At 38.6% G+C, this 25,922-nt stretch overlaps 1 protein-coding gene across 12 annotated transcripts in view; it reads left to right on the top strand.

Annotated features, from left to right (window-relative positions):
- Positions 1-25,922, top strand: part of LOC115223431 (E3 ubiquitin-protein ligase HUWE1) — a 153,958-nt gene that overhangs the window by 102,332 nt on the left and 25,704 nt on the right. For 3 of the 12 annotated variants that reach the window (XM_036512614.1, XM_029793970.2, XM_036512619.1), the window contains exons 49-65: positions 891-990; positions 1,213-1,359; positions 3,914-4,026; positions 6,159-6,285; positions 6,972-7,097; positions 9,024-9,237; positions 10,734-10,875; positions 12,056-12,179; positions 13,094-13,284; positions 14,584-14,689; positions 16,433-16,733; positions 17,996-18,345; positions 19,531-19,612; positions 19,760-19,911; positions 21,034-21,239; positions 22,501-22,792; positions 23,205-24,485. In XM_036512614.1, coding sequence (XP_036368507.1) covers positions 891-990; positions 1,213-1,359; positions 3,914-4,026; positions 6,159-6,285; positions 6,972-7,097; positions 9,024-9,237; positions 10,734-10,875; positions 12,056-12,179; positions 13,094-13,284; positions 14,584-14,689; positions 16,433-16,733; positions 17,996-18,345; positions 19,531-19,612; positions 19,760-19,911; positions 21,034-21,239; positions 22,501-22,792; positions 23,205-24,485 — 4,054 coding nt within the window. Of the gene's footprint in view, positions 1-890; positions 991-1,212; positions 1,360-3,913; positions 4,027-5,289; positions 5,417-6,158; positions 6,286-6,971; positions 7,098-9,023; positions 9,238-10,733; positions 10,876-12,055; positions 12,180-13,093; positions 13,285-14,583; positions 14,690-16,432; positions 16,734-17,995; positions 18,346-19,530; positions 19,613-19,759; positions 19,912-21,033; positions 21,240-22,500; positions 22,793-23,204; positions 24,486-25,922 lie in introns of all 12 variants that reach the window. The other 9 variants (XM_029793971.2, XM_036512616.1, XM_029793974.2 and 6 more) reach the window with 9 other exon arrangements.

Genomic DNA, 25,922 nt, shown 5'->3' with positions numbered 1-25,922 from the left:
GTATGTATATGCATGTATGTGTATATATATATATAATGTACCCACCCACACATATACACCCAAAGATTAAGCACAACATTGCAAGCTGTTGCAGCATAAATTTTAGTTTTGCTGTTCCAGCTTAGTTAGAAACTGTTGTTCCTGGACACAAGAACAACTGGTGACCATGTGGTTTTGGGTTCAACCCCACTGTCTGGTAACCTGAGCAAGTATCTTCTACTGTGGCCTTAGGCCAACCGAAACCCTGTGAGTGAATTTGAGACAGGGAAACTGAAAGAAGCTTTGTATGTGTGTGTGAATATATATATATGTATATTATGATAGTTCACTGTTGGTGCTATTGGCATTACTCTTGTCAACAAATCCTATCATTTTACACTTTCTGATGTTGTGTAGAATAAGAGATGCCTTACTTGTAAGACAATACCTCAATGATATATTCATCTAACTCATGCAGGAAAACTGTAAAACAAATAGGATTCAATAATGTAGACTTGGCCATCTGAAATCAATGTATCAAAATAGCTTTGGACAAAGGTTCTTCATGGCTGTTTGTCATGTATATTAACAGATTAGTTATATCCTGTTTTCTTTGATTTATGTAATCAGTTTCAGAAATGAAGTTTCAGAGCCCATCCAAAGACATTAATATTTAGTTCTATAGATCCAATGATTTATGAAAATATTTGGTAGTTTTATTCATTGTCAGCTACTTACATAAATTTACTGTAGAATTTGGAAATAATCTGTAAAAATCTGTCAGATATTTTAAATCAATTTTGTTGCTCTCTCTTTCTGTTTTGCTCTCTCTCTCTTTCTTTCTTGCTCTTTCGCTCTCTCTCTTTCTCTCTCTTTCCCCTGTTGGTTTATGAAATATTATCTTTCTTCAGGCTCACAGTAACTTAGACCATGTAATAGACGAGTTATTTCAAAGAGATTCAGGTCGTGATCCTGAACAGCAAGTCATTAGTGAAATAATTATGGAAACAGGTAAGTGTTTCTTTTTCTGCTGAGAGGGAAGTTAGGTGAATCTTTATTAGTCAGTGTTTTATAAAACTCTGTGTGCCATTGAACAATGGCCATTCTATGGGGTTCCATTGTAGTTGTCGGTGGGCTGGGCTAGTGGAGGGACTTGTAATTAGGCTAGGATTAGTAATGTTGGAGCTTGGCTTATGAGACCTGTTTCTGGAGTAACCTGCCTGTCTGTTTCAGCTGAAGAACCCTTGTCGGCTCACAATGATGACGAGTCTCCAGATGTTATTATTGATGTCGATGTTGAGCAGGAAGAAATAGACAGGCATGATTCTCAGATGATAAGTCAAGAGAGTTCTGAAGGTGAGGATGCTGAAAATAATGAAGGTTAGTCAAAGCTTGGGTTAATTGTGTTTACTTTGTAGCACGCCCCATTCCTCCCTACTCACCCAATCAGCTTCCCCACTTTTCCCTCCCTCCCCTCCTCCCAGACCGCTTCTTCCCATCATGGATCAGTGGTGAAACGGCTTTGGTTGTGGCTAACTCGACGGAACCGGCTTTAATGAGCTTAACGAGCTTTTTGGATGTGTCTTTTATTTTAAAGATGCTAAAGCGCTATTAATTTAATTACCTGCCATTACACAACACACGCACAATATTAACTCTAGCATTTTTTTTTTTCACCTCCTGTTGTAGTTAGGAAATAGCCTATGTCTCTGCAAACACTCAGTACTAATCATTCTAACGTATACACACAGATGTGCATTCCACACACACACACACACACACACACACGAGATTATGCAGTAAAGTGTAATGTAAAGTTTGAAGTTAATGATTCATCGTCATTTTGTTTCTCGCTATATAGGACTCTTATGTACACATACAATCACATACATATGCATTTAAAAAATTTTCTACTTTGATTTCGGTGTCGTTATGCCATTCAGCTGAATTTAATTAATTTAATTGTACATTTTCTGAATAAAATAAGATGCATTTCCACAAGTTGCTTTGACAAAAGCCTCCTTTTGCTCACCTAATGGAAGAGAGGTATGTTAATTGTATTGTTTAATCAGTCTTCTTCACCCGTGTACCTAGTAGACTGATGATGATGATGATGAGGAGGAGGATTCCGTGGCTTTAATTCAGCAACACAAAATTAACCAGGCTTGACTAAGAATCATGGGAATCTTTTGGGTAGAACTGTCCTATATAGTGTATGTCTAGATAAATGGTAGTTTTTTTTTTTTCCTACCTTTTTAGCTTGGATGCTTTTTGTTTAGTTACTGCTTTAGAATGTCTAGTGTTATCTGCTACAGCATGACTTCCCACTCCAGTAATTTAGCAAAATTTCAAACCCTAGAAACAGATTTTAAAAAAAAAAAAATGTTTTAGGTCTGGGTGCAGGGTTTTCTCTTTCACTCTTTTCTAACTGTCCCTGTCTCCCCCTAACTTTAATCTCCCCTTTCTCTTCCTATCTATCATCTCTTACTTGCTTATTTTCTGTCTCCTAAAAATAAAATTTAAAAAAAAAAAGCTAAAAAAACCCACCACATTAAGCCCTTATTCCAGTTTAAATGATAGCAACAAGTCTAACTAACATTCTATGCAGATGTATTCTTAGAGTTCGTCAAACCAAATCCAATTAGTGGAATTGAGACATTAGTTAATTAGTAGTAATTTCTATAATTTTTGCATGATTTTTGGATTTAGTCTTCTTACTTTCTGTCTCACTCTCTCTCTCTTTCTTCCCTAACTGAAATATTATAATCCAATAATCGCTGAACACTCACTTTGCAGCTATAATAAACTTTTGCTTTTCTGAAATCTAGATATAGTTTTTTTCTACACACATACACACACACGCATACACACTCTCTTTACATTTAACCCTTTAGCATTCAGATTATTCTGTCAAATGTAATGCTTATGTATTCACACTGTTTTGATTTTTAATCCTGGATTATCTCGTAGCTTTGAGATTTTGATGATGTGATTATTTTCAGAATGACATTGTAGGGTTGATGCGAAAGGCTGGATCTGGCCAGTTTGAACATAAAAACAGGTAGAATATCTGGGCTAGATCTGGCTAGTTCAAATAGTAAAGGGTTTCAGTGTTTGCAACATACAGTAATATATGTTAAGAGGAAATAAGTTATTACAGGTATGTTATTACCGGGGTACAAAGTATAATTGAATTAACACCAATATATTACTGGTATATATTTTTAGTGTCTGGAATGACGGTTGATACTGAAATGAACAAGGGACATGAAAAGATATGTGATTAATAAAAAAAAAATTATAGTAATAATGATGTTAATGATAATGGTTGTTATAATAATTTTTTTCTACTATAAGAACAAGGCCAGAAATTTTGAGTGAGGGGGCTCGTCGAATACATTGACACCCCTCTGTCCCCAGTGCTCAACTGGTATTTATTTTATCAACGCTGAAAGAATGAAAGGCAAAGTCAACTCTAGTGAAATTTGAACTTGACGTAAGGGGCCAAAAGAAATGCCACTAGGCATTTTGTCCAACTTTCTGGCTCATTGCTTTAATAATAATAATAATAATTGAAATAATGATAATTCTTTGTACTATAGGCACAAGGCCTGAAAAATGTATGGGAGGGGGTCTAATCAATTGCATCAAACCCCAGTATTTAATGTATATATATGTTATGTATATTAGAAGGCTATAATTTGTCCGTAAGGAAAGGATAAATGTTTCCAAAGAATGTATAATTTAAAGAATCCCTAGAAATATTGAAATGAATGTGTTGGGTGTAATAATGGAACATTTTAATTTCTTTTGTGTTTCTAAAGTAATCCTTCGTATTTAGCTGCTTTGTCCTTAATTACATATTTAGATTAACTGGTTTCATCAATGATTGATTAATTGACTAATTAATTTTTTCTCATTTTTATTTCAATAGATGTTCATGAAGAAGAAGGTTCCGAAGAGGAAAGTGGTTCAGGGGATGAGGAAGGAGATGTCTGTGACAATGAAGATGATGAAGAGCATGAAGATGAGGAAGATGAGGATGAGGTAACTAGTGTTTTATATAACGACTGCCTTCTTTCTCTGTTGTTCTCTTGTCTGTCTGCGGTCGGTTGTTGATGGATGTTATTGTATATGAAGTTCAGTATGGTTGAGGTGCTAGGTTGCTTACTTTTACTTTTTACGTTTTATAGAAGACTACTCTTTTGTCACAAGCTGAAATGATTGCTCATTCTGTGGTCAAGTTTAGGGTAGCATCTACATAAGATGACAAAGCTATACATGTCCCTACCAATTTACACACGGCTTTGTGAAAAACCTCCCTCCACTGGATTTAAGGTGAATGAATGAATCATTGTCTCTGGACGAAATGTAACTAAGGCAAATGTTGTGTATAGTTCATTAATAGACAAACTGAATGCTTTGGGTTATCAGTTAACATTATCAGCAGTGAAACCTGTTGGTGACAAAAATAGGAATGAATTCAAGTAAGCTCTGGTGTTGGTGCCACATAAAAAGCACCCAGTACACTCTGTAAAGTGTCAGTGTTAGGAAGGGCACCCAGCTGTAGAAACCGTGTCGAAGCAGACAGTGGACCCTGGTGCAGCTTGATTAGCTCCTGTCAAACTAACGCATGCCAGCATGAAAGATGGCTGTTAAATGATGAGGAAAATACCAAGGTGATTTTAAAGGAAAACAAAAACTAAAAAAAACAATGGTGTAACTGAATTTTCTGTTTTGATTAAGATAGATTGAAATCTAGAAGGTATTGCTTGTGTGTGTCTCTTTATAAGAATTTTGGAAACTGTTAAGGAATTGAAGTAAATTATTTCGAACTGCATGGTGACCTTAATAGTGTAGGTGGCACAAAGAAGGGCTCCCAGTCCATACAGTGACGTGGTGGTTGGCATTGGGAGGAACATCCAGCAGTAGAAAAACCATTCAACCCCATACCAGTACGGAACATGGATGTTAAATGATGAACTCGCAGTTGATAAAGCTATAATAGTGTGTGAATATTGAGTGAAAAAAAAAACAAACCCATTGAATAGAAAAGGTTAAAGGCTGCCATTTGACTTTTTCTCATCTAAAGTTTTTTAACCCAATATTTTACATCCCATCATTTATAACTTTATCTCCTCCAAGTTCAAGCTTATATATGAAAACAATGGATGGTTGCAGTTTGTAGTCTTGGTGTGTAATTACTCATTGTTGGGTAATCCTTGCTGGATCAATCCACTGTGAGATAACACCCAAGGTGGTCATGTAATATGCATTTATCTGGATGTGAGAATATTTAGCAGCCATTTTGGTTCTGAGTGTATGATGGAAGCTGATGACAAAGATGAAGATGATGACTACCAGGAAGTGGATAGTTCAGTGGCCCAGGCTGTTGATGACGACTATCTTCTCCGTGTGGAAGATGTGTTCTCAACAGGTGTGTTGAACTTCACCTGTTATATTTCCACATTGGGTTTCTTCTGACCAATCTTACTGCTGTTTGTCATATTAGTGAATGTTTCCATTTTGTAAATGTCTTTGCATTTCTTTCAAATAGTCACTCAAAATTCTTTCCATAAAGATTTCATGCTATTTATATTCCAAACACAAGTTTCATAATGACAAAATCGTTTTACTAAATTCTTCTTCATTTTCAAAATTAAATGAAACAATGGCTGTGAATTTCGATAGAAATATGGTAACAAAAAGGTTAAAATGTTTGAATTAACCCTTTAGTGTTTGCATTATTCTGCCAAAATTAATCCTTTTTTACCCACATTGCCTTGGACTAATCAGGTATTATCTTGGTGCTATGAGATTTTGATGAGGTAGCTGTTAATTTTTAAAACGACATTGTAGGGTCGGTGTGAGAGACCAGATCTGGCCAGTCTGAACATAAAACAGGTAGAATAATTTTGGCCGGATATGGCTGGTTTGAATGCTAAAGGGTTAAAGGAAAATATAAATTGTAAAACAAGAAATAAAAATGCAAAATGTAAACTAATCTTTTAATGACACACAGTGGGTGTTGGGGTCTGTGTCTGTCTGAATATAAGTATAATCCTATGTAAAAAGCAAAAGCACTTCTTTTGCTAATTCCAAACTCTTAGAATCTGAACTTAAGGTCAGGCTCCCTTTCCTTGATTTATAGCGTGTTCTTTTGCCATGTTGTTTTCCAGGGTTCTGAGTGTATGATGGAAGCTGATGACGAAGATGAAGATGATGACTACCAGGAAGTGGATAGTTCAATGGCCCAGGCTGTTGATGACGACTATCTCCTCCGTGTGGATGATGTGTTCTCAACAGGTGTGTTGAACTTCACTCTTTCTCTTCAACATAATATATCAATTCTATTACATTATTATTATTTTTATTATTATTGTTATTGCATTATTATTGTTACTACTACTACAGCAATTGTAGCTATATTAGCTCTGACCACTACTGGATTTGTGGTCTGGTTTCAGTCCATGTCTAAACTGCTTGTTTTATACTCTCAGCCATTGATGTTCTTATGCAAAGGCATGAACATCAAAACTTCCCACTTTCTATATATATATATATATATATATATGTATGTATATTTCTGAGCCATCATGTTTACCCTGTGTTTGTATAACTCGTTTTCTTATTGACTTATTTCAAATGTTTTAATCATATTTTTTTTAGACCATTTAAATGTTTCAATTAAAATAGATATTCCACAAGATGGTGGAGATGGCTGAAACAGTTTGATTACTGGACTGAATATATTATAATAATAATCATAATGATGTTCAATTTTGTCCCCACACTACACGGTTGCTGTCCTTCTGAGTGGGAATGAATAAGTATCAAAACTCACTGATACTGTTGTCTTTCTCTGCCTTCTACAAACTTCTCAAAACATATTTACAGTCTATTATTACATTAAAACGAGTTTAGGTAATTAATAATTTTAGTTAAGCTAATAAATCCAACAGTATGTTTGCTTATTTTTGATTTCTCACTAGTGATCCACAGGAACTATAGTAATCAAATCTTTTCAGGCCAGCATGTTGTTTTTAATGATAATTCCAGTTTTCGTACTTATCATTTGCCATTCTCTCTCCATGAAGACAATGGTAATGAAACATCAGGTAAGTCAACAAATATCTTGTTAACAGTCTTTGTTAAGTGATGTTGTTATGAATGAGATGGTTCCTTCGATTTTTAATCTGTAGGGCAGCTAATTGTATTAAAAGCATAGGAGTTTGTAGAACCTGTTTAATGTGAGCTGCGTATGATGTAATCACGGAACTGGTATTCGGTCGGTTATGATGACAAAGGTTCCCGTTGATCCGATCAATGGAAGAGCCTGCTTGTGGAATTAACATGAAAGTGGCTGAGCATTCCACAGACATGTGCACCCTTAACGTAGTTCTCAGGGAGATTCAGCATGACACAGGGTGTGATGAGGCTGGTCCTTTTGAATTACAGGTATGACTCATTGACTCATTTTTGCCAGCTGAGTGAACTGGAGCAATGTGAAATAAAGTGCCTTGCTCAAGGACACAATGCGCTGCCGGGAATCGAACTTGCGACCTTACAATTGAGATCTGAGTACCCTAACCACTAAACCACCTGCCTTCACTAAGTTGTTGAGAGTAGGGTTGGTGTCCAGAACAGTATTGCCAGACTATAAACCAAGCTTCAGCAGCTTTTTTTTTCGAGAAGTAGGCCATATGAGACATGGCACATTGTCAGGCAAGCTGTACAAGAAAAAAAAAAAGCAAATTGGAGGGATGTTTTTTTTGGGGGGGGGGGACCATATGGGCCACAGATTGCTCATTATTGCTATAAACCCTACAATACTTATTTCAAATACAATCTGAGTTTATGGATGTTTTAAAATAGTTGATTCAATTGAATATATTTCCTTCTCTTGGGAAAACCAGCTTTGTGTCCTGAAAGAATCCATTTATTATTAGAGCCCGTTTTGCAGCAGGAACCCTTTCCTGGTATTAACTTTTTTACAGGATGACACTGATATTTGAGCATTATGGGAATATAGTACTCCATGTCATAATAATATGATGACAGATCTCTTTTCACATCTAATACCATTGCAAGTTGTTGTCCATGGGTGTGATAACAATATACTACAGATTATGTAGGAATGGTACCATGACAATGGTTCCAGTCTCATTGCAAGACAATGTTTTGAAGGACTTTGATTCTGATTTCCAATTTTGTAAATAGTTTTGGTTTAAAAAAAAAAATGTAATAACACGAAGTTAATCTAATAAAGACAGGGCATCTATTAGCAGATTACCTTCTCATACCACACTGTTACACCATATTTGGTTTTAAAGTAAGCAGTGTTGAATATTATTTTCATGGTTATATCACACTAAGCTATCATTTATTCAGTGTTCCTCTCTCCTGTCCTTTTTGTATTGATATATATATATATATATAACATTAATATTTAGTTCTCTGTATTAAGTTTTGTTTCCAAATAGAATTGTTGATTCAAAATCAGTGTTTATTCCTTTATTACACATCATAAGTAAACAGCTTGAAGGCAGCTCTTGTGTGTGTGTGTGAATGTGTGTAAATAAATCCATTTTTTAAAAAATATTTTCCACTTGTATAAAATATTTAAATTAATTAACAATTGATGTTTATTGACATAACCCTTTAGCATTTAAACCTGCCGTGTCAGGCCCAAATATTTTGCCTATTTTATATTAAAACCTTGCACCTACTTTTTTACAGTGTTATTCGAAAAATAATCACATCATTGAAATCTTGAAGCCGCAAGATAATGCTTGATTAATTTTAAAACAATATGAATAAATAAGCATTGCATTTGACAGAGTAATCTGAATGCTGAAGGGTTAAATGTTACTGTTCCTGTTACAATAGTGTACTTAATAATAAAGCAGTTATAAATTTTTTAAGGCATTGCTTTAGTTTATAAAGGTCAGAAAAAAAAAAAAAAGTGTGAAAATTTGTTGTGTATACTTTTCCTGTTTCCAACTTACTGCTATTGTTGTTAATGAACTTGTGCTGTTTTTCAGTTCCTTCTTTGCCACCTGCTCCCAGTTCTGTGCCTACAACCCATCCACTTTTGGTCCGTAACCCTGAACCAGCTCCAGTGATGGGTGTGGCCCGCGTTCATCGTGGCAACAGGCAGCGTAATACATATCGCTTTAACCCAAGCACCTCAACATTACAAGTTAATATCCACAGTGCTAACAACAGACAACCAAACACACCAGTTATATTACAAAGGTGAACTCTCTATGTGACCATTATTTTTTTCCGTTTTATTTGTAGGTGAAGCTTGATGTAGCAGGCCTAGAATAAGCTATTTCTGACATGGCATAAGGCGGCGAGCTGGCAGAATCGTTAGCATGCCAGGCGAAATGCGTAGCTGTATTTCGTCTGCCGTTACGTTCTGAGTTCAAATTCCGCCGAGGTCGACTTTGCCTTTCATCCTTTCGGGGTCGATAAATAAAGTACCAGTTACACACTGGGGTGGTCGATGTAATCGACTTAATCCCTTTGTCTGTCCTTGTTTGTCTCTATGTTTAGCCCCTTGTGGGCAGTAAAGAAATATATTTCTGACATGACAACTCTGTCTTGTATTCAGACAATGTTTCAGACTATATTATCCAATGTGTGTTTTTTAAAGATAGTGTGTGATTTGAGGGAGATTTGGCAGCTGTTGAGTTGTTTTGTACCCCGAATAATGTCATCTTTATTTGATAAAAGCTAACGATCCCCTAATTTAGTTCTTAGAGTTTGGATTGAAAACTTCAGGTATATTTTCTTTTTGCTTTTGCCACTGGATGGAGTCTGAAAAAGAGTCAATAACATTAGTTTACCATTTCTTCATCCCTTGAAAGTGTGGGACAGGGTTCATACCTATATATTTTAACACTTACAGGGCTGTGGATGACAAAATACCCTGTGGTATTTAAAAAGGCGGCGAGCTGGCAGATATGTTAGCACGCTGGGCGAAATGCTTAGCGGTATTTCGTCTGCGTTACGTTGTGAGTTCAAATTCCGCTGAGGTCGACTTTGCCTTTCATCCTTTCGGGGTCGATAAATTAAGTACCAGTTACGCACTGTGGTCGATGTAATCGACTTAATGCCTATGTATGTCCTTGTTTGTCCCCTCTGTGTTTAGCTCCTTGTGGGTAATAAAGAAATAGGTATTTAAGTTTGCCCACCTTATGTTCTCATTTGATGTTCTTCTGTGACTACTTGTCATTTGCTGTGGCTCAATAAATTAAATCCACATAAATTCAGTTATAACCCCTGTTTCTCCCTCAAAATTTCTACCTATATTTGGATTCCTTGTTTACTTAGATTTAGCTTGTAGGAATCTTATTTTGTGTAAATGTCAATGTGTATGGCCCCTAATAGTTAGGGTGTTGCACTCATGATCCTTGTTTCAGTTCTCTGACTGGATGATGCATTGTGTTCTTGAGCAGAATCCTTTCGTTTGACATTGCACTGTGATCACTGTACAGGCAATATCAATTTGAAATGAGGAAATGAGAGCTAATAATACAAGCACACACATTTGATCACTATTAAAAAAAAAAAATCATCTATGCAGGTTGTTCTGCAGGAAGTTGCAGAACTCTCATCTGTTGTTCATGACACAAGACCTCCCACACACAAAAAAGTCAGTATAGACAATACATACATACAGTCACATTCTCTCTCTCTCCTTCATTTTTTTGTTCTCACTAATGTATAATTTTTTCCTTTTCTAGATTACTAGGGCCAGACGTTCTACAGCTGACAACTGGTCAAGGAGCAGTCCCCTCACAGGCAAGAATGGTTTTAGCTAATGAAGATCACCTGCGGTTTGTTTCTTCGCGCCAAGATGAAGATGTCTTTGATGAATTGTTTCAGGTATAGTTATGGTTTGTCTTGTTCATTGGGTTCATCCTCGCTTCCGGATTCCTTCAATATAACCTCTGCTACCCAACAATACTGACCACTAAATTCATGAGCTAAAACGTTATCCTTCTGCAATTAATTGCAATAATTAACTAACAATTAGTATACAGTTGTAATAATTAACATATAATCTAATATACAATTGTAATCAACTAACATACAATTAATATATAGCTAATTACTGTACCGTAACAATTAGTATAGTTGTAATAATTTAAATATAATCGTAGCAACTGATATACAATTGTAATTAACATACAATTAATATACAATTGTAATCAATTAACATAGGACTGTAATTATTTGTACTGTAATAGTGTACAATTGTAATTAATTAATAAGCAAAAGTAGCGAATTGGCAAAGTTGGATAGAATGCCTTGATTTATTCTGACTCTCTGAACTCAGATCAAATCCCATAAAGGTTACTTTTCATCCTTTTGTGGGTTGATATAAAAACATGTGCCAATCCACGTTGGTGGATTAGTAGAACTGTTGGGGTGAGGTGGGGGGCTTGATTGCTTTGTGGTATTTGTTCAAGCTGTTTTAGTTTTGACTGTAACAACTCGCTACAACATTGATTCAGCCGAGTTGTATCATAGCAAGTTGGTGGCCTCCTCTCTGGGATAAATATCTGTGGTGCAGAGAGAAAAGACTTAAAAAGTATGGTATGGGCAATTGCTGGTCTTCATCACAAATAAATTGGCCAAGACTTATACTTATTTCTTTACTACCCACAAGGGGGTAAACACAGAGAGAACAAACAAGGACAGACACACGGATTAAGTCGATTATATCGATCCCAGTGCGTAACTGGTACTTATTTAATCGACCCCGAAAGGATGAAAGGCAAAGTCAACCTCGGCGGAATTTGAACTCAGAACGTAATGGCAGACGAAATACGGCTACGCATTTCGCCCGGCGTGCTAACGTATCTGCCAGCTCGCCGCCTTAAAAGACTTATACCAACATCATAGATGAATTGTCAACATCAACATACGAAAAAAAAAAAAACCCCACCCCTCCCTCAGTTAATACACACCATTTCAATTTATCTTTCTGATTCTCTCGATTTATTGCAAGTTGTATTATTAATGATGTAACTTTAAATGTTCTCATATTTCGTGTCTTCAGGATAATTACCCTGACAATAGTTCTGCCGGTCCCGGTGTCCTTTCTTGTATTCCCTCAACACTCACACGTTGGACTGAAGAAGCCAAGGTGCTTGATGGTGATAGTGTACATGATTGTGTGACCAGTAAGTTCATTCTGTAATTTTATTCTGTACTTTTATGTTCAATGTGTATACACACACACACACCATTTGTGTGTATTTTTGTTTTCTTTCCTTTTTTTTTTATGGCTTAGATGAGAGAAATTGCAGTCCTGTGCCTTGCAGGTTAGGCTGTTTGCTATACGGAAGTGGGTTTAGAAATCACAACTTAGAGGTTGTCATGATATCATAAGCGACATGCAAATACGACAAAACCAGCATGGGCGACCATTTTTGAGAATTGGGTCACATTAGACACAGCCTTATCAATTGAGAATTGGGTCACATTAGACACAGCCTTATCAATTATGTTCACAAGTGGAATGGTACCATGACAATGGTTCCAGTCTCATTGCAAGACAATGTTTTGAAGGACTTTGATTCTGATTTCCAATTTTGTAAATAGTTTTGGTTTAAAAAAAAAAAAAATGTAATAACACGAAGTTAATCTAATAAAGACAGGGCATCTATTAGCAGCCTTATCAATTAGGAGGGCCATACTACTAAAAAAAAAAAAATTGAGGAGTTTTCATTGGGCATGCCATTCAGAAAGTTCTGAGGGCTGCAGGTTGCCCTTGGCTGTTCAAAAATCTATTGGAAGGATCAAATTTTCAGATATTAAACCTTTCGTTACCAACCCGGCTGAAACCGGCTCTGGCTCTTTAGTACAAATGTCTGGTTTTCAAAAGTTCTGAATTAAAATCTTCCACCAAACCTGAGTCATAATTTACATCCCTAACTCTAGCTTAATGATAACGATGTTATTTTACTTAATTCTTTATTATATTTAAAATAAAATTCAGTAACGAAAGGGTTAAGATAATGACTATTTTCATAGTTTTATTTTCTATCCAATAATTATTCAATAATTTTTTCTTTTTCTTTTTTTGCAACTACAGTTTTGAAGAGTCAGATCATTGACGTTTTGGAGAAACATCGCAACATGGAATTAGAGGAACGCCGAGAAAAACGGCGAAAAGCAGCTGAAGAGGAAGCTGCCCAGAAAGCTGCTCAAAGCAAAACGGAAGAAACGAAGTATGACAGTGCTAATGCTGAGAAAAAGACTGAAGCTCCAACTTCAAACATGGAGGCAAGTTGTTAGAATTTCTAAACTGTTATTCATGGTGATGGTGGAGGACGAATTTTTTGCTTCTGATGTTTATCCCAAGGCCAACTCTTATCGGGATAGGCCAACCCTTATGATCTAGCATTCCACCAGTAACCATTTCAGCTTTTATTCTGACTTGGTGGCACGTTAAAAGCACCAACCGATCGTGGCCGATGCCAGACCCCCCCACCCCCCACCCCGGCACCTGTGCAGGTGGCACGTAAAAAGCACCCACTACACTCGCGGAGTGGTTGGCGTTAGGAAGGGCATCCAGCTGTAGAAACACTGCCAGATCAGACTGGAGCCTGGTGCAGCCCCGGCTTCCCAGATTCCGGTCGAACCGTCCAACCCGTGCTAGCGCGGAAAACGGATGTTAAACGATGATGATTAACTATATCTAGCCATATAAAACTTGACGTAAATTAAATGCACAACATATAGAAGATAACTTTTAGTCTTCTCTCATGCCCGTAGCAGTAGTATATATGCTGCAAGACATACAACAGCTAAATGGTAGGGGGTCAGAAGAGAACTGAGAGGAAATAAAGATGTATAACCCAACCCTCTGATACTTTGCAGTCCCAAATTTCCTTCAAATTACTCCCTACCTTCAAAAATGGATAGAGCAAATCATTATTTTAACATCCACTTTTCCATGCATGCAAGGGTCAGATGGGCATACCTGCACATGCTAGGCTATAGTAGACACTTACCCCAAGGTGCTGCTGTGCAGTGGGATTGAACCTGAAATCATGTGATAGGGATGTAAACTTCTTCACAACATAGCCATGTTTGTATCTCTCTTTGTGGGAGAGAGAAAAGCACAACCCTCATCATTGAACTGGCATGGGTTGGACACTGTTTGACCAGGACTGGTAAGCTGAGGGGCTGCGCCAGACTCCAGTCTAATTTGGCAGAGTTTCTATGGCTGGATGCCCTTCCTAACGCCCACCACTCTGAGTGTAATAGGTGCTTTTACATGCCATCAGCACAGGTGCCAGTTGCGCGGCTACAATTTCACTTGGCTTGATGGCTTTTCTACTCAAGCATACCATACTGCCAAAGGTCTTGGTCATTTGTCATTGTCTGTGAGGCCCAACACTCGAGATTTCCATTTTATGTCCCGCCGGCTGTCCAAGATAAAGATGAAATAGTTATGGTTTGTACATCTGCTGGATTAACACACATCTCCCCAAATATTACGAGTGGGGTGGAGGCAGGGGGATAACTACTTCTGTTTTTGTTTGATTCTAAAATGAATTTCTCTTTTGTGTGTTTCAGGTATCTTCACAGGGAGGAAGTGGTAACGAAGCAGCTGCCGCCACTCCTGTTTTGACATCAAATTTAGGAACTATTCCTGGGAAAGAAAACACTAGTACTCCTACAGGTGGGTAGGTTTTTCTTTCTCTCCAATTTCCAAAATACATAAACATGGTGATGCTCAATGTTATTTAACTGTAGTACCACTATTTGGTCTTGGTATGTTCTTATTACTTATATCTGTTCTCACCATTTCCCTTTACTCTTTTACTTGTTTCAGTCATTTGACTGCGGCCATGCTGCAGCACCGGCTTTAGTCGAGCAAATCGACCCCGGGACTTATTCTTTGTAAGCCCAGTACTTATTCTGTCGGTCTCTTTTGCCGAACCGCTAAGTGACGGGGACGTAAACACACCAACATCGGTTGTCAAGCAATGCTAGGGGGACAAACACACACACACACACACACACACACACACACACACACATATATATATACATACATATATACCACAGGCTTCTTTCAGTTTCCGTCTACCAAATCCACTCACAAGGCATTGGTCAGCCCGGGGCTATAGCAGAAGACACTTGCCCAAGATGCCATGCAGTGGGACTGAACCCGGAACCATGTGGTTGATTAGCAAGCTACTTACCACACAGCCACTCCTCCGCTATCCCTGCTTAGAATATATATTTTATTTTTTTGCATATTTTCATGTAATTCTAGCAGTTAAGTTTCTAGTTTTATGGTAGATTGAGTGCTTTCATCTGTTAAAAACTGGCACTCTGTGATCCGATCAATGGAACATCCTGCTCATGAAGTTAACATGCAAGCAGCCAAGTACTCCACAGATAAATATACCATTAATGTAGTTCTTGGGGAGATTCAGCATGACTCAAAATGGGACAAGGCTGGCCCTTTGAAATACGAGTACAACTCATTTTTGCCAGCTGAGTGGACTGAAGCAATGTGAATATGAAATAAAATGTCCTGCTCAAGGACTCAAGGTACTGCCTGGGATCGAACTTGTGACCATATGATCGTGAGCTGAATACCATAACCACTTAACCACACACTTTCACATGTTCACCCTTCAGAACATAAACTAGCCATATCAGGCCCAAGTATTCTCCCTGTTTTATATTAAAATCAACCAAATCTGGCCTCTCACACCTACCCTACAATGTCTTTCTAAAAATAAGCAATCACATCATTGAAATCTTGATGCTAGAAGATAAAGAACGATTAATTCAAATGTGAATAAAGAAGCATTACATTTGAAAGATTAACTTGATTGCTAAAGGGTTAAGACATTTACATTTCAAAGAGATTGTCAGACTTAATGACAAACAAAGCAGTCACTATTTTCTAGATTGTGTATCAGTCTATACATTTATTCCCCCCTCCCCCACCTTTTAAAAAAAATTTTGCCCATTCAAAGGAGACCTATTGAGTCAAGTACATGAACATCGAAATAAATATCAATGGAAATAGTAGTTGTGATACCTGTGCCGGTGGCACATAAAAAGCACCATCCGAACATGGCCGATGCCAGCGCCGCCTCGACTGGCTTCTGTGCCGGTGGCACGTAAAAAGCACCCACTACACTTGCGGAGTGGTTGGCGTTAGGAAGGGCATCCAGCTGTAGAAACACTGCCAGATCAGACTGGAGCCTGGTGCAGCCTCCTGGCTTCCCAGACCCCGGTCAAACCATCCAACCCGTGCTAGCGCGGAAAACAGATGTTAAACGATGATGATGATGATGATGCTTCCAATTTTCTCTTTTAGAAGTAATATTAGGATTATGTTGTTTTCATGTATTTTCATCTTTTGTGTGGATAAATATATTTTTTTTCTCCTTTATTTTAGGTGTCACTACAGAAAGTCAGAGTTCTGCTATGGAGGCTGAACTATCAGAGCAGGGTGCTACCTGGACCCCTCCTGGAAACCAGCCATCTTCAGAGGAGAAGTCTGATTTCTCTACTGTGACAAGCAGTGTTCCTCTTCCAACAGGGGACAGTGCAGCACAGCCAGCAGCTTCAAGCACTTCAGATGGAATTGGACTTTTGTGTACGGCTGGTCAGGTTTTGGCTGAGTCATTCTCCACGCCCCCTCAGCCAATCCCAATCAACACCCCTAGGGCACCAGTACCTTCATTACAGACGCGTCTGTACGTATCACATTAATATTTTGTGCAGTTCCTTGTTTCTTATGAAAAAAAAAAGGGGGGACAAACTCATAATGAACAATGTAGCCTAAAATTGCTGTATGTTAATAATGTGATCACATGATCAAACTGTCAGATGTTATACATCGCTGGTCACAGTGCGCTTTGCATTGTTTTTAGCTTTTGAATGATGCCACCCCACTAGTTAGGTGAGCAGGCCAACATTCACCCTGAATAGAAGGCTGGTCTGTTGCAGGGCGATCCATTTACAGCTGAGTGGACGAGAACAACATGAAATACGTGTTTTGCTCAAGAACACAACGTACCATCCAGTCTGGGAATTGAACCTACAATCTGGTGATTGTGAGACCAGCACCCTAACCACTAGGCCTTATACCATCACATATTATTAATTGACTTCATCAATTATGTATTTATGGCAGTCTAACCCAGGACATTAAAATGTTTAGCAGGGATAGACTAGTGGCATGAACTGTAATTATTACAATGCTCACTAATTGTGTGACTTGCACACGTCCATCTGCCAGAGCGATGAGGACCATCTTGGTCACCCACAGCCCTTTAGCATTCAGATTTCTCTGTCAAATGTAATGCTTGTTTATTCACATTGATTTGAATTGGTCATGCATCATCTGGTACCTTTGAGGTTTCAATGACATGATTTTATTTTGAGAATATATTTGGGTTAGGTAAAAATCGGTAGAAAATCTTGACTGGACATGGCTGGTTTAAATGCTAAAGGGTTAAGGATGACAGATGACTTGTACTGTGACTTTGAAGTGAAGAAGTGTTGTGCACCATCAACTTCATTGTCTTGCCTGTGACCATCTTCAATCCAGTGGCAAGACCAGGTCAAGATGATTGGCGATGGTGACGGATGCAGTGGACGACCAAGATGCTTTACTTGCCTCATCTTGCTCTCTGCACCCCACAATGCATTGCAACAGCCACTTGCCCCTCCGTTGAACCACAAAGTCTCCTGCAGAGGCTGCCAGACCCAGTCTTCACATGCAGAAATAGGCAAGCCCTAATATCCTAATTAACTCATAGCTGGGACCCTGAGAGGTGCTACCACTCCAGGTCAGAGTAGACCTGGTAACACTAGTAGCTGAGGAATGATTCCGTACTCCTCAAAGCCCTGAAATTCCTGAATTAATTACACATTCACTCACTCACTCACTATTGTGCACACACACTCTCTCATTCTCTTTGGAAATGTTTCAAACTTTGTTTTCCCTCCTCAGGACCACAAGAAACAAAAATTCCAACATGGAAGACGAGACTCCAATGGAAGTGATGGTAACTTCTTATAGCAGTGCAGCGACTGCACCTCAAGAAGGTGCTGCAGCCAGCAGTAGCCAAGATGCAGGAGCTGTCTCTTTTCAACCGGTTTTGAGGCAGAGTTCCGATGCTGAAGAGAAACCCAGCACTGGCTTCGTTCCAGAGAGCACATCAATAGACCTCAGTGCTTCGTCTTCAGTTGTTTTTGGTGCAATGCCTGATGTTTTAGGGTTGCCAACAACCACCACCACCACAACGACAACTACTACTACTGCTGCCAATACTCCTGTCAGCTTGCATTATACAGGCATGGGTAAGTAACACACACCAGTAATATAAGGTTATTGATTTTTGATTTTTAAGTCCAATATGTGAGTGGGATGGCATATTTGTTGGTGCGATTGTTTCTAAAGCTACCATATTCAACCATGAAAAACAATGGAAATTTTAAATCATTATTATTAATGTGGCGAGTTGGCAGAAACATTAGCATGCCAGATGAAACGCTTAGCAGTATTTTGCCCATTGCTACATTCTGAGTTCAAATTCTGCCAAGGTCGACTTTGCCTTTCATCCTTTTAGGGTTGATAAATTAAACGCCAGTTGATTTACTTGACTGGTCCCCTCCCGCCAAATTTCAGGCCTTGTGTCTATAATAGGATTATTATTATTATTATTAAGGTGGTGAGCTGGCAGAATTGCTTGCTCATCATACAAAATGCTTAGTGGCGTTTGTGCCAGCTCCTTCTGTTTCTGAGTTCAAATCGTGCCCAGAACAGCTTTTGTCTTACATCCATTTGTGGTGGATGAAATAAGGTACTGGAAAGCCAGTGGTATCCACTAACCTGCTCTCTTGAAATTGCTGACCTTGTGGTGCTAGAATAAGAAAAAATATGTAGTGAACTGCCATTGCATTGTGTCGGGGACCAGCATGTCAAAGAATAGACCCCACATTTCCTTCTGCATATTGTAAAAGGTGACTAAAAGAGGTTGAGGTAGGATTTGCACCCCAACCTTGCAAAAACCGTCACCAGCAACAGCTACCCAAAACAGACCCATAGGTTAGCAGTGGTGCAAAGGTGTCATCTGCCAGGAGTGGGGAATCACTAGCAGATGATGGATGCAACGATGTGCTGTTACAGTGCATGCTCCCCCATACTACTACTACTACACCACCACCACCACCACCGTTGCTTCCATTGAAGTTGGGAACTGTCAAGAAGTGTCTTCCACTGTGTATGTATGCAACTCTAATCACTGAACTGTGCTGACTTGTCATTTCTCAATTTTTGCACTTTAGGTTGGGGGCAGGGTTAACATCATTACTGTTGTTACCTTGGTTTGTTTCAGACTTTTAAGACTGTTTTCTTCCTGTCTGTTGATTATTTTTCTGTTCTTCTCAATTAGTTGTATCGAATCCATTTAGTTAGTGTGAGTGGGGTGGGTATCTGTGATAGTGGAAATATCGTATTTCACTCTTCCTGTGTCTGTTTTACAGCGAGTACTGACCCGACAACGCCAATTCGAACTCAGGCCAGTGGTATGAGTATTCCACAGTTAACTTCAAGCTTAACACCAAAGTAAGTACCCTCTAGGATTTCTTTCTTCCATCTTCTAATGAGTATTCTTTGGTTTTGATTGTGTTGCCAATTGAAAATTATAAGTGGAAGTTGTCAGGACAAATGTTTTATAATTTTGTAATTAAAACTTGTTCATTTTTTCTTCAGTAATATGACCGATGTATTGGCTGCTACGGTTTTTACTAGTACACCAACCACTGAAAGCAATAATATAGTGTCTGTCACTGATCGACCATTAAGTACGTATGGTCCAGATGTCAGTTTTAACCAACCTCAACCTGCAAACCAAGAACAAGGAGGTGAGGCTTTTGGTTCATTAAGTTGTTTTGAAATTTTATTCATGTATATTGAATTTTACTTCCCATTTTTTAATCCTTTTTTTAACCCTTTTTACTTCCCGTTTTTTAACCCTTTTTACTTCCCACTTTTTAACCCTTTTTACTTCCCATTTTTTAACCCTTTCACTGTGAAATTAAATGTCATGGTTATTCTGGTAATGATGTTTATCATCATTTAATGTCCGCTTTCCATGCTAGCATGGGTTGGACGATTTGACTGAGGGCTGGCGAACCAGATGGCTGCACCAGGCTCCGATCTTGATATGGCAGAGTTTCTACAGCTGGATGCCCTTCCTAATGCCAACCATTCCGAGAGTGTAGCGGGTGCTTTTACATGCCACCAGCACAAAGGCCAGTCAAGTGGTACTGGCAATGGCCATGCTCAAATGGTGTTTTTTATGTGCCACCTGCGCAAGAGCCAGTCCAGCAGCACTGGCAACAACCTTGCTCGAATGTTTTTTTCACATGCCAGTAAGGCAACGCTGATATCAAAGAACAGAATATTTTCTGTAAGTCACATTGCCTCTGTAAACTCGACACATCTTTTATCTTGTTTCAGTTGCTATACTGGCCATGCTGGATTTAGTTTAACAACTGACCCCTGCATCCCCCACTTCCTCCTACACCTCATTCTTATACTATGTCTCTTTTTGCTGAACGCCTAAGTGACAGGGATGTAAACAAACCAATAGCAGCTGTCAAGTGGTGGAAGGGGACACACAGACGCATGCATCCCAAAATACAGATAGATAGATAGATATATGGCAGGGTTCTTTTGCTTTCTGTCAACCAACTCCACTAAAGTCTTGGTCAAACCAGGGCTGTAGTAGAAGACACTTGCCCAAGGTACAAAAACATAGTTTCAAACATGACATTCATGAGTAAAAGAAAAGATCAGGACACAGAACTGCTTTTCACAATTAAGGCTGATGATATTTTTAGTAGATATATCTGATTCCTGCAGTAAAAGGCTTCAGTTTTTTTATCTTTGTATGTGTGCATGCATGTACACACACACACACACACACACACGTATGTACGTACATGTATGTCTATATACATATATGCATTATCTATTTATAGAGCCATCACTACCTGAAGGTGTTGATCCATCATTTTTGGCGGCCTTACCTGATAACATTCGGCAAGAAGTGATAGCAGAACAGCTTCGATTGCAACGCATCCAACAGAGAGCTCAACAACAAGCTCAGAATAGTAGCAGTAGTATGGGTCATTTGGAGGTGAATCCTGAGTTCTTGGCTGCACTGCCACCGGCTATACAAGAAGAAGTGAGTTCCTCATTTTTATTTCTCAACATACCTTTGCTGTGTCGTCCTATTCTGGCAGGTTATAGGAAATTTTGCCATAAACATTTTTTGCTGTAGGAAAATTCACCACCAAAAAAAAAACAAAAAACTTTTCTTAAAATAGCAACTTCATCAACTAACCTACCAATTAGAGAAAGATAATTTCTTTAAAATGAGTTATGGAGTTTACAGTCTGCTTGTGTTCCTCCTTGACTGCAAAATTTCCCTTGGCAGAAATGTCTATGGCAAATTTTCCGGTCATGATTCTGGCAATATATATAAAAAAAAAAAAATGTAATTCTCAGAAACCTCTGTTTTTATCTTGAGCTTTAACTACAGTTTGATAAAATCATGAGCAACCTGTGCCCCAAGGGACTTTCTCAATGGCACATCCAAAATTCACCTTGAATTTATTCAATAGGATGGCCTATATGATGATGAGCTGTGTTTTATACAGTCCACTTCCTGAAAAAAAGGTTGCCTGTGCTTGTTTCAATACAAGTATAGTTGGAGGTCAACAGACATTTTCATAAATGTGACAAGCAGATTCCAAGTACTGGTCTTGGGTGATGTGATATTTCTAATACTGAAATATAATGGGTTTTCTCTTTTGTTATCAGAAGCTAGTGGTTTTCAAGCAAAACATTTTTCACAACTTGAAGAAAAAAAAGAAGTAGGGTGGAATCATCATCATCATCGTTTAGCGTCCGCTTTCCATGGTAGCATGGGTTGGACGGTTCAACTGGGGTCTGGTAAGCCAGAAGGCTGCACCAGGCCCAGTCTAATCTGGCAATGTTTCTATAGCTGGATGCCCTTCCTAATGCCAACCACTCTGTGAGTGTAGTGGGTGCTTTTTACTTGCCACCAGCATGGAGGCCAGGCGAGGCTGGCAACGGCCACGATCGGATGGTGCTTTTTATGTGCCACCAGCACGGAGGCCAGTCGAGGCGGCGCTGGTAATGGCCACGATCGGATGGTGCTTTTTATGTGCCACCAGCACAGAGGCCAGTCGAGGCGGCACTGGTAACGGCCACGTTCGGAATATTTTTAAAATTTTGAGATTTAATTCAGGTTGAGGAAAGATATTTTCACATCTTTCTCAAATTTGAACCTGGGAAGTATGGAGCTGAGCTCTTAATTTTCTAACTACATTATTTATTACATCACTTGTTCTCTGTCTCTCTTATAGTCACCTACTTTGTGAACATGACTAACTGTGGATGCTTATTATTAAATGTTGCAGGTACTGTCTCAGCAACGTGCTGAACAAGCCAGGTTGACTGCCCAACAAAACCCTACCAATCCAGAAACTCCAGTAGATCCAGCAAATTTCTTTGCATCGTTGCCAAGTTCTCTTCGTCAACAAGTGCTAGCAGATATGGATGATAGTATGGTTGCAGTGTTACCACCTGATCTGGCTGCTGAAGCCCAAGCGCTGCGGAGAGAATTGGAAGAACGGCACCGTCGCTTAATGCAAGAACGTTTCTTTGCTCAAGCTAGTGCAGGTTCGCTGTCAGCTATACTCCGGCAAACTGGTCAGTTAATTCATCATTACAAAGAAGCCAATTATGTTCTTACTCTCCTCTGGAGTACCATTCTTATTACTCTAAAATATATTTTAGATTCAAGAGTCCTTTTCATTGTCTTGTTGGACCAGTTTCAGCTGTTCTTATAGTCTTTGAGTTATTTTTTTGTATTTATTTCCTTGCAATTGTCTCAGAATTTTCTGATATAGTCTCTCCCCACCAAACATTAAGATATGGAGTGAGAGGAAAACATCAAATTGACTCTGAACTTTGGGGTCAATTTGACCCTTAATTTATTTCTTTGTTTCACAATAGAAGAGACTTTAAGCAGTTTTGTTTTTATTTTCTCTAAGTCTGCTTGTAGCAGTAATTCACGTCCCCTAAGCTATCATTATTCTGAAATGTTCTTATTTCTCTACAGGTCTTGCTGGAAGATTGGGTACACGCTATGCAATTCGAGCTGCCCCGCGCAGTGGTAACCAATGGTGTTGGAGTGGAAACCGTCCTGGACAGAGCAATTTAAATGCCAATTCTGTTAAACTGCGAGGACGACTGCTGCTTGATCACGAAGCTCTGACCTGTTTGCTTGTACTGCTGTTTCTTGATGAACCTAAAATTAACACAAACCGTCTTCATCGTGTCTTTCGGAACCTCTGCTACCACGCACCAACTCGAGCCTGGGTGGTACGGGCCCTCCTCTCAATCCTCCAGCGAACCAGCAACTGCACAAGATTTGATGGTGTTGTGGGTGAAAAAGGTAAAACAGACAAATCGATGAGGAAACGGTCTCATTCCATGCAAACTGACAGCATAGCTGCCTTAAAAGTAGATACCAAGAACCAAGCGTCATGGCTGTCTATTAGCCTGGAAGCAGCCCTCGGCTGCAGGACTAATGTTTTCCAGATACAACGATCTGGGAAGAAACATCCAAACTTGGCTAACTCTACTGTGACTATACATCATCAAGCCGCTCCTGTGGTGTGTAGACATGTCTTGGACTCTCTAATATCATTAGCAAAGAGCTTTCCTAGTCAGTTCCTCCCACTCAGGAAAGCGAAAGAAGTTTCAAAATGTGATACAGACAAGGATAAAGATGGCAAAGATAAAGATGGTAAAGATAAAGATGATGTTGATAAACAGAAAGATAAAATTGATGGGACTCCAAGCAGTCCACGTATTAAGGAGCGATCTGACAAACAGGAACCGAGTGGAAGCAGTCGACCTGATTCAGACTTTTGGGACCTTCTAGTACGCCTGGACGGTCTGACTAACCGAAAGGGCAAGGGTCTACAGCGATTACACAGCACATCAGGTGTAGACACCGAAACCTACAATGTAACAGATTTTGAATCTTCACCTCTCGGACAGTTAATGGCAATGCTATCACATCCTGTCATTCACTCGAGTCAAATGTTAACGGACAGATTGTTACGTTTGTTAGGACTTGTATCAATTGGATTACCAGAATTAATGGCTCAAAAACCACAAGAAGTCTCTACAACTATGAATCCGGTCAGTGCAGCGGTAACTACGCAAGCTGCCCCTACCTCAATGTCGTTATCCATAGCTGGTGCCCCTGCTGTAGCTGGTAATGTCACCTCTCCTGCTGTTACTAACCAAGCAGATCTATCTACATTGACATCTACACTACCTGAAGCCATCAGTAAGACGCTTTTAGCAGAAGAAATAACAGAGAAGACAGGTAAAAAAAAAAAAAAAAAAAAACTTACCATTTTGCTCTCTTCTGTGCTTTTGAAATGTCTTTGTGAAAAATTAGCTGATAAAGAAGGAAATACCTTGTTCCATTATGTTCTTAACTTAATTAATTGCTAGGTTTTGTATTGAGGAGTTGTTCAGTTTAGATTAAGCATTTAGCTGTTTGATGCTGAGCTATTGTATTACAATATGATTTCATTGTTGTTGGTTTTGTAGATGTCTTAAGTAACTCCGTTCTTAACATGCTAACCCACCATTATCCTGTTAGTTGAACCTACATGTGGCGTCATGTATTTCGTGAGGTCACACTGCATACTGTTCAACTCCTTAGTGTTTAATCCAGCCCAAATATTCTACAGGTTTTACATCCAAACTGGCCATATTTAACCTACATTGATATTCTAAAAAACAAACAATCACGTCATTGAAACCTCAAAGCTATAAGGTAATGCATGATTAATTCAAAACAAGTTGAGTGAAAAAGCTTTGCATTTAACAGCAATCTGAACGCTAAAGGGTTAATTACAAGGAAATGTAATTGTTTTGGCATTTTTTTTCAATATTTCAGAATTCATCTTTAATATTTAGCATTAATGTTATTTAAATTTCCTTGAAACCGTCTCAAAGATGCAGAATAAATTTTCTCAAATTCTGAAAATGTACCTGCTGCAGTGCATATGGCGGCTGCATGAAGCTTGTGATGAACCGTCGGTTAAAGTGCTAAATAACGGTTAACCCTGCTGTTAGACATATCCTAACTCTTTTGTTATATTTCTGTTGTGATGCTCTGTGATTACTTCAATTAATTTTAAACAAAGAATTTAGTAAAATAACTTTATTTTTGCAGCGTGGAAGGTGTTTATAAGCCATTTAAGAAACACACAAAAGCTGTTCGGTTCACTTCAACATTTAAGTTTAATTTGTCAAAATATTTTCGTCACTAAAATCCGCGACCTGTTCACTGACAAAAATCCGTGCTGCAGTTTTTATTAAACTGGTATTAGGAACATAAATTTACATTAAGTTTTGGTGGAAGATTTTAATTCAAAACTTTTGAAAATAAGATCTTTGTACTACAGAGCCAGATGCAGTCTTAGACGGTTTGGTATCAAAACAGTTAATCTTGTTAAATATAATCGTTTTCTCTCAGTTTATGGTGGCTTATAAAGTTCCGTTTATTAAATAATGACCCTGAATGGGATAGGAAAAAAGTGAATGTTCTCTGTTCAGATGATTTGTTATATTTACTGTTAATTGGTGAGTCATCAGAGCATAGGGCAAAATGCTTTTTTTTGTTTTTTGTTTTTGGCTTTCTACATTCTGAGTTCAAATCCCACCAAGCTTCCCTTTTCATCCTTCTGGAGTTGATTGAATAAAGAACCAGTCAAACACTGAATTAGTTGGGTTCAATTTCGGTAACGCC

Source organism: Octopus sinensis, linkage group LG23, assembly GCF_006345805.1.
Source record: "Octopus sinensis linkage group LG23, ASM634580v1, whole genome shotgun sequence".
In the NCBI taxonomy this organism is placed as follows: Eukaryota; Metazoa; Mollusca; class Cephalopoda; order Octopoda; family Octopodidae; genus Octopus; species Octopus sinensis.
This window is presented reverse-complemented; position numbering and strand designations above follow the sequence as displayed.